The sequence below is a fragment of the Thermobia domestica genome, chromosome 3, assembly GCF_964235325.1.
Source record: "Thermobia domestica chromosome 3, izTheDome1.hap1.1, whole genome shotgun sequence".
NCBI classification, from domain to species: Eukaryota; Metazoa; Arthropoda; class Insecta; order Zygentoma; family Lepismatidae; genus Thermobia; species Thermobia domestica.
The window spans coordinates 152,650,936-152,660,598 of NC_137456.1; the positions used below are offsets into that span (position 1 = coordinate 152,650,936).

The 9,663-nt window shown below is 36.7% G+C and overlaps 1 protein-coding gene and 1 non-coding gene across 2 annotated transcripts in view; both read right to left on the minus strand.

Annotated features, from left to right (window-relative positions):
* The window catches only part of Roc1a (Regulator of cullins 1a), a 38,175-nt gene extending 31,014 nt beyond the window's left edge, over positions 1-7,161 (minus strand). Inside the window, exons 1-2 of the mRNA XM_081751896.1 lie at positions 7,012-7,161; positions 762-789 (exon numbers count right to left, since the gene is read on the minus strand). Of these exons, the coding sequence (XP_081608022.1) occupies positions 762-789; positions 7,012-7,143 (160 nt within the window). The 5' untranslated portion in view covers positions 7,144-7,161. The remainder of the gene's footprint in view (positions 1-761; positions 790-7,011) is intronic.
* Positions 7,162-9,275: 2,114 nt separating this feature from the next.
* TRNAR-UCG (transfer RNA arginine (anticodon UCG)) lies at positions 9,276-9,350 on the minus strand. Its single transcript has one exon. It is a non-coding gene; the product is annotated as a tRNA-Arg (tRNA).
* Positions 9,351-9,663: the final 313 nt, after the last annotated feature.

A 9,663-nucleotide genomic window follows, 5' to 3' on the forward strand; every position in this document is an offset into this window, starting at 1 on the left:
AAATGCTTTACATTCTCTACGCGTTGTTCACTTAGCGTACGTATACATTTTAGCACGTTGAAACACGACTCAGAATATCCTATTTATAAAAAGGAACGTCTCGGTGCGTTATACTAATCGACGTCGGTACTGTGGGAGCAATTTTCGATTTAAACCTATTGTGACGATTTAATTGCAACTTACTTTTTTTTTTTTTTTTTTTCAATTCAATTATTTCAACACAGGAAAAGAGAAGCAACCATATTTGAATTTGAGCATTAATATTTGTGTATTTTTACATAATATATTGTGATGATTTAATTGCAACTTAATCCTTTAGGAATCAGTCTTTTTTCAAAGATGCAAAGAAAATGGATCTTAAAGCCATCTAAGCCTATGATTGGGTATTGAATGACTTACTAGACAAATTAAACGCAAATGACGCACAAAAACCACTCCACTCCCATCATCCCTGACCAGATGTTTATATTCTACACCCGTTCTCGACAGAACAATCAGCTGTGTTTTATATGCCACACCTGTCTCTAATGTACAGCTGGCCGAAGGGTCGTGCGCAACATTTAGTTCCAATGAAGTAATTTCCCAAACAGTCACATAGGTACGTCAAGACAATATTGTAAAGAATCATCCTCTACAATGAAGTACTTTTGCAAAAATCACGGTTGACAGAATAATTTTAACATAAAATTAATTAAATTCTTTGCAAATTATATACATTAATATTTTACTACAAATTAACAAAAACTGATATTTTTACTCACCCCAAGCCCATAGTGCAACAGCATTCCACTGCAAATAAGAATTAAATATGTTAGTTGTGAGATCTTACATCAGGATACAAAGAAAAAAACTCATATAATTTGTTTAATGATCGAAGCAATACTCAACACAAATTACGGAAAAGAGTTCAATATCTAAAATTTCACTTGCGTCACAGTGCTCAAAGGACTACAGAAATCCTTTTATTCATATGACAACACATACAATCTCGAAAGCTGAATGTTTTCATTTAGTTCCTTCTGTTCGTTTCGTGTGTAATTATCATGTAAGTACCATATATGGGACAGGTGTTCATGGATGGAGACATTAAAGAAATCAACAGACGTATCAATCTAAGTTAGAGTACTTCGGAAGCAAGAGCTTTACATTAAAAAGTAAAATGCTAGTATGTCTCAAATGTAAAATTTTAAATGAATTCATTCTGTCTGTTTTGACACATGAGGAAAGGACGTTAATAAAATCATTTATTCACTATTTCGAGACTACACAATGAAAAATGGAAACATGTATGCTAGGAAGTATGATAGATGTGGCTGAATGTGTTGCAAGACGAAACGACGATCGATGAACAAAAGCAATTCTTAATGGGATACCCAGACAAAAGGAAGGTCTAGAAAACATTATCCCAGAAGATAGTCCAACATGTAGAAGAGAATTGCGCAAGATAGATGGCAGTGGAGACACATTGGATAAACCTTCATCCAGCACTGACAATGCTTGACTCTGAACGTATACATTAAACACATTAGTGACTTGGAATCTGTGCTCGAATTTTAGCCGCCATATATTGTTTTGCATGAAACTAACTAACTTTGGATAAAGCAGGAAGGCAGAACAAAAAATGTTACAGATTAGCAAACTGTCATAATAACGAACTGTGCACCAAAATATGAATGATTATTTTATGTCATAGTCTTGCAAATTCATTCAAATGAATCAATTATCAGGAACTAATTCCTTAGCTCTTTCGAGGAACTAGTCCTAATGGAGTATCATATAATAATATTATAGGCTACTTTTGATAACTAAATACATTCGCAATACTGCACAGCCCTCTTCAGTGTCTTGTTATTCTGATTTCACAGAAGACGCTGCCGTTGGTTTATGTACGCGCTATGTTTACTGTGTTCAATCCACGATGATGCTTTAGCACATCAATCCATGTATTTCGTCCGATTTGAGACGTCATTGAAATCAATGACTTCAAAAAGTTCCAATAGATTTGCGAAGATTTAGTTCGGAGACATCAAAGCTGGTTTCTCCCGGTAGACGACTCAATTGGATTATTCTACATAAGATAGTATACACAGATGAAATTAAAACTGTTCTATTGACCCAACTAAAACTATTCACCATTCAACAAATAATTTACGTTTAGAAGAAATTAGCGGAAATAAAAGTTACTGGTAAGTACATATTGTAAGTCAGTAGAATTTAATACAACAGTTTCAGGGTGATAAACAACAGATATCATGACGTACCCTACGCAGAAAAATGTCAAGATGATGTCCATCTAAAGGTGAGTAAGTAATTTGTAATTACAGTTTCAGCAAATAGATGATTCAGTGTAGAGTAGAATGTATTAGAGTTAATAGTACTTTACAGAAATTGCAGGATTAAATTTAGAATAATACTAACAGTATAGTAATGGTAATAGTAGTGATGTAGTAACAATAGTAGTAGTAAGTTAGCATTGTTTTGAAAATAAAATACTTTAGTAGAAGTAAGATAGCTTTTAGTTTAGGTAAAGATTTTTGTATATCTGATGTAATCCTCCATTACGTGTCATGTAGATGATTTTTTGTATCTTAGTTTTAAGTTGAACGTACTTAATTCTTTGGAAATATTTATATTTTTATAAATTTTATATACCGTAAGTTTGTTTTTCTAATAACTATTTGCTTTCAGTAACTATTTTCTTACAGTTAGACATTACATAGAAAATTATTGGCTAGGACATGTTTTCCCGTCCCCTCTCTAACGACGCCCTGCACACATGTAATAGCGACAACTGAAAATGCTATTGTCATTCATTACTTTTTTTTTTTTTAATTACTAAACCGGCTTGCGTTTTGGTGACTGTTTTCATTAGTCGAAACGCTTATAGTAATGAGCAACGTTGCACATTATCTTTTGCGCAAATTCCAATTTTGTTGCCTGCTCATTAAGGCTTTATCTGTATCAGCAGTTAAGGGAGTGAAAGCTTGCGAAATTTTAGTGCACCCCATGTGACATTTCGATTCTGAGTTTCATAACAGCCTGTGTTAGTGAAGAAAACGAGTTATTACATTTTGTAGAACGCCATGTATTATTGCAATTGAATAGAGATTGTGGCAAAAGTAAAAATGTACTGAAAATAAAGAAATAATTTGAAATTTGAATATCGTGTTGATGTGAAATGTCATTGGCAGAAGTCGGTAGTGAAAGATACCGGTACTTTCCTCGAGGACACAAGATGTCGATAGAGAAATTATTATTATTTATGGTGTATTGGTACAAAATATATTTTTAAAAAACGATAATCACGACTGTTGCACTAAATGGTTGCAGGGAAGAACGCAGGCTGAAAGCATTTGAAAATAAAATCCTGAGAGCAAGAAGAAAGGGAATGGTGGAAACTTTATAACGAGGAACTACATAATTTATACCTTTTACCAAAAATTGTTAGGGTCATCAAGTTTAAGAGGCTCAGATGCGTATGTCATGTAACAAGAATGGAAGAAAGTAAGATCGCTTTCAAAGCTTTAACTAAAAGTCCAATTGGAAAAATGAAATGAAATCTTTGAGTTTTACGTCCCACGGTTATGCCGGTTAGACTAAAGGAGACGGTGATGAGCAATGAAATGGTGGAATGAAGAAAGTGGGAGGAAACGGCAGAAACCCGAGAAAACCCACGCACACGGTGTTTGTCCACTACAAAGTTCACTTGGCGGGGGCGGGGATCGAACCCGGGACCCCTAGCACCAAATGTGAAGTCCAATTGAAAAACATCCATTAGGAAACCTAGGCGCAGACGGGAGGACAATATTAAGATGGATCTTGCAAAAACATAAATACAAAATAGAAACTGGATGCAGTTGGCTAAGGACAGAAATGAATGGATAGCTTTTGTGAACGCGGCATTGAACTTTGGGTTCAGTAGGCAATACACTGAATTAATTATTGGTGCAAAATTAGAGAAGATAAACCTGAGTTTTAGCGACATTTACGTTTACGTACATATCTACCATTGCATACGGGCCTGATACCTACGTACGCACCCTTACCTATCCCGCTAACGTTTAGGGCCACTGCTGCGCCCCTGCCCAGACTCAGACAGCATTCATGCTTCTTAGTGGCCACCCGGCACAGGTGTGTTTGTGTTTCACACTAGTTTTAATGGCATATTTCCGCATCCTGTATTTACATGCAAAATGATGCAAAGCTCTCTTAAAGTGAATGTGCACAGATCAATTTTTAAGAAACAAATTCTCAGATAATGAATTTAATCATAAATGAGAAAAATTTCGCCTTTTTTAGTTTAAGTTCTGGACCTATTCTTCGGCACAATAGTTATATAAAGAAATAGACGAACAGTTAGGCCCTACGTATTAAAATATTTAAATGCTTTGATGGTGTGAAAAAAAATTACAACACGGAAGGTTTTTTTATTAGAGTACGGTACTTATTCAAGTCCTCTACCACAAACGAGTCAGATGTCTGTAGTTTCTTAAAGGCAGTCTCAGAACTGCACAACCGTGGGTGTATGTAATCGGAGTGATTATGTTAAAGAACTAACTTATCGTAATATACTGTTTTTAGTGACATCTTGGTTTACGCGCGTACCTACCACCACTGAAGCGCCTACGAGCCAAGCTAACGTGCATTTTACTGTTTGTGCCCCCTGCTGCGTTTCCGCTAGGATTCAGTCAGATAGCATTGGAGCTTTTCAGTGTAAATCAAGCGCAGGATGGTTTACGGTTTTTAATGGCATATTTCCACACGCAGTATTTACATGCAAAGGGTGAAGTCCTCTTAAAGTGGATGTACGCCAAGAAATTGTGGAGAAACCCCTTCTATGGTAGTGACGGTGAATATCCAGATAAATGACAAAATTTGTGAGTGTGAAAATACTAAACCTAGTCTGCGGCACAAAGGGCCTACACTTTACTGAACCGAAATTACGGTCGCTAGGTCAACATTAGCGATCTAATATCTAGTTTAGCAATAGTCATTTCCACTTTATTTTGTCTGAAAAAAAAGTGACAACTCTGTTCCAGCTAATGGACTCAGACATGAAATTTCGTGTCCTACTGAACCGCATACTATTTACCTAAAGTTAAAACCAACTAACTTTTTTTTATCTTATCTTTATTTACCTTTTTTTTTTGTGATAAATTTATTGGGCTATGTTTAGATAACGGTGGCTAAAAGCAGGTAAAATAAATAAATAAATGGAAGATATACAAGACAAATGAGTTGAAGTAAGGGAAACGTACGGCAAGGTTCTAGAACACAGGTCCCCATTCACATTTAGCTGTAATAAAGACAAGACGTGCCCTGCGAGGCTCTAACCGCCTTCACTCGTTGACGCTTGCTCGGCAATACTATGTGAATTGAATATTAAGCTTTGGTACAGAAAGGAACCAACCTAGCCACTAATCTATATGGGGGGGGGGGGGGGGGGGTCTGTGTTCTAGAATCTTCCCGAAACGTACGCATTTCTCATCTTCGCAGTCTCCTTTAGCCTAGCCGGCATAAACGTGGAACGCAAAACTCAACAATTTTATTTTAATTTTTGCAATTTGTGTCTCATTTTAAAAATAAAATAGTTGAAAGGGGAAATGCTATAGAGATTATATGTACGATACCTACCGGAAGTGCACGAACGAGAATATGAACATAATGATGCAAGTAGTTAGAAGCCTAATTAAACACACACACACACACACACACACACACACACACACACACACACACACACACACACACACACACACACACACACAAAAAAAAAAAAAAAAAAAAAGTGGGTTAATTCTAATTGCGGGAGACCAATACAAACCATGAAGGTAAATACACCGTAATGTAACCTAACCAAAATTAGGCTATAGTTATCAGAGAGCTATAAAACTTGCCTATAAACAATTAATTAAATAAATAAAAGGTTGGCCCCTTTTAACATAGTCCAATTTATTAACCAGAATTAGGCTATAGTTATCAAAGAGGTATGAATTCTTAGGGGATAACTTGCCTATAAATAATTAATTAAATAAATAAAAGGGCATTTATTCCGAAGTTGGGAGTCCGCTTTCGCCACGTTTTTTTCGCTGTTATCTCATTTGCACACTTTTGCAATGTGTTACTGGGTTCATTAGTCCGTACTCTTCACAAACTTTTAAAAGATTTTGTTCGTTATCAACGTATTGCTTCACAAATGTTAAAACTGTTAGTTCATTACCCCTGTACATTCGCCATATTGATAACATAAATGCTCGTTTTTTCCCACAATGCAACTGTTTGGTTACCTTGTGCCAAGTAGTTCCCTCCGCTCGCCGTATAGTCCCATGTTTATAACCTCATATATATAACAAATATACAGATTTTTCGAGACTCTTATATATTATCAAGCACACAAACGATCAAATTATCCATATCTTTCCTGTAAATTTTAAAAATTTTGCTGGAAACGGACGCCCAACTTTGGAATTTAACCCAATAAAAGGCTGGCCCCTTTCAGCATAGTCCAATTTATGGATATAGTATACGTAAAGCCGCGTCAGTTCCCGAAGGAGCTGGACGCTCATACTTTTAGGGATTATTCATTGAGTATCTATGAACTTACCAAGATGGTAACAAAGCGACTTTGATTTACTTATCGACTGATACGAAAATAAAAAAGAACGCACCTGTACTTTATATCTGCATGTGTAGTGCCCTTGTACTTTATCTATGACTATGTGTGTTTGGAGGGGGGGGATTTAACGCATATCGCATGTCTTGTGCACATGGATATTTCTTACTATTGCACTACGTAGAAAATTTATGGTATTTCATGTAGAAGTGGTAATAGAACACAGAAGAAAGGCAGATCCGGCGTTCTCATGTATACTATTACCCAATTTATTAACCAGAATATGAAGACAAAAAACATTTGCATGGAACATGTGGCCTTGGTCATCTTTTTGACATATGTACCTAATTACTATTATACATAAATTCTACTATTCGTAAAACATTATTATTTCTTACCTTCTTCACTTCAAATCTTTTCTTCTCGCCTTTAGAACTGCTAGATGTAGGAAGTTCTATCTCATCCTCATCGATATCCATTGCAGACGCCATACTTGATTTCCAACGTTGCCAACCCGGAAATCCAACCATAGGCTCAAAATTCCAGTATATAAAGAGTGTCTCAAAAGTCCGCTGACAACGGGTAACTTGTTATCAGTGTTACAACAAAATATGAGGGAAAACCACCTGACTACTGCAGGAAACTAGTCGAATTTTTTAGTATGGCATTAATCACGCATCAGAACGACTCTGCATAAAACCCAAAGATTTCATTTCAAAGATTTTTGAAACTGGAGACGAGTAACAGGTGGAATTTGAAAGCACCTTTTTGGTGTGTAGTAGTTTACTCAATATTTTTCCTACCAATCTCCGTCTTGTTTTAGTTTTCAGCAAATTGACTGAAGGAAATACAGGATCCTCCACTTTACTTGAATTATGAAGGTTTATAATGGCACCACACGAATTTAAATAAAAGGAGAAACACTGATTTAGAATCGCCATATTTTTTCTAGCACTAATCTGGAAATATTGAGCGCTATTACTAGTGCAATATTAAGTCTGGATTTTTTCAACCCTGGATCCAGTGTTTCTTCCAGACGTTTTTTTGGGGGGGGGCACCCCACCCGGAGCTGTGAGACTACCCCCCGGATAAGACCAAAATAATAAATCTATAATATTATAATAAATAGAATGGTACCGGCAGTGTGCCTCTGGAAAATTTGAAAGAAACACTGCCTGCATCTCTCTAATTAAATTGGTGAATATAGGTAATATAAAACTAACAAATTGTGTAGAGAGTGTGTAGTAAGAGTTTATTTTTGAGGGATCACTTTTGCACCCAAATGCCTATCGTCTACGGATGCTAACTTAAATATTAGAGATTTATTAATTTTTCAGCAGAATCCATCAGTAGATCAGTTGGTGTTGAAAATTCAGTGGATCTAGAGAAATATTAACAGCATTGGCAACTCTGTTTCCACTTTAAAAGTTGAAGTACGATATACGTACTTAACAACTATCAACAATCATGATTCATGAAGATGATTGGTTTATGCCCAGGAACAATATCCTTTGTTGTTAATACGAAACTGATACTGTGGTGAACTATAATTGCTTTAGTGAAAACGTTCAAGATAATTATGTAGTTTTCAATAACCTACATTATAAAATTGAAAATGACTATGCTTGTGACTCTAACCCATCTTGAACCAACCGACCGATTTCATCAAATTTTCAACACAGATGACGTTCGGACATGGGATAGTTTTTATCATTCCACTTTGACGGAGCAACGTATGAATGGGAGAGGAGAGGAAAGGAAATATATATATATACGTATGAGTAAGAGAGGAAGGAAAAAAGGAAATACCCTCGCACCATCTGACTTTCACCTAGTAATGCGACCGTGTTGCTGCCAACGAAGAAGAAATATGTCAACGTGTTTCCTCTCGACGTTTCTCCCATTGTGTGCTTGTTTCAATGGAGGCACAACCAACCCCTGTTTCCATGTCAAATTTTGCGAATGACCCCGTTGGAGATATTCACGATACGCCACTGGTATCGCTACTATTTTTATTGCAATCTACACCTACGATTTGGTAGTTCAATTGTTTGTTTGACGGCTCTATGTGCATTATTAGCTGAGATAAAGGCCTGCTACGGGTAGTCAGATACTAGTCTGCAACATCGCTTCCAGTGGCTAAATGGGAAAGGATATGACAAAGTTTGTCCTCTAAAAGTTGCATGACATTTAATGTCCCTTCGAACGATTCCAACAGTTATACCACTTTCCATTGCAAATTTTGAAGTTGCCCCCCGTTGGAGGTATTCACGAGACGCCACTGGTATCGCTACTATTTTTATTGCAATCTACACATACGATTTGGTAATGCAATTTTTTGTTTGAAGGCTCCACGTGCAGTATTAGCTGCGATATAGGCCTGGTACGTTCTTTTTTTTTTTTTTTTTTTTTTAGGATTTGGATTTCTGGGCTTTCGGCATCTAAGGCCATGTAGCCCTTCACGATTTGAGGGATGACGTCCCTCGGCGAGCACACAATCCGGGGAAAGGGAAGGAAGAAAGGATTGGGAAAGGAAGGAAGCGGCCTGGGACCTATAAGTTAGGTACCACCCCGGCATTTGCCTGGTGTGAATGAGGAAAACCCAGGAAAACCTCATTCAGGGTGGCTGGCCTGAAAAAGCTGTTACACTTTTTCGACCGAGTGACCCCACCGGGAATCGAACCCGGGACCGCTCGCACCGAAGGCGAGAGCGTTAGCGACTACGCTACGCGGGGCCACTGGTACGTTCTTATTGAATTACCCGGTATATATATATATATATATATATATATATATATATATATATATATATATATATATATATATATATATATATATATATATATGCTGACATTTAAGAGTAGGTAGCTAATGTCAAACCAAGAAAAAGTCCTCTTCAACTTTGACCAAAAGTCTATAGTTTCGGAGATATAGGTTTCCGAATGCGTGGGAAAATCTATATCTCCACTATCCTAAACGATAGGGCAAAGGCGGTATGGTCAAATCAAAGACATCGAATGTGCCCTATCCAAAACTGCTTACGCCGCAAT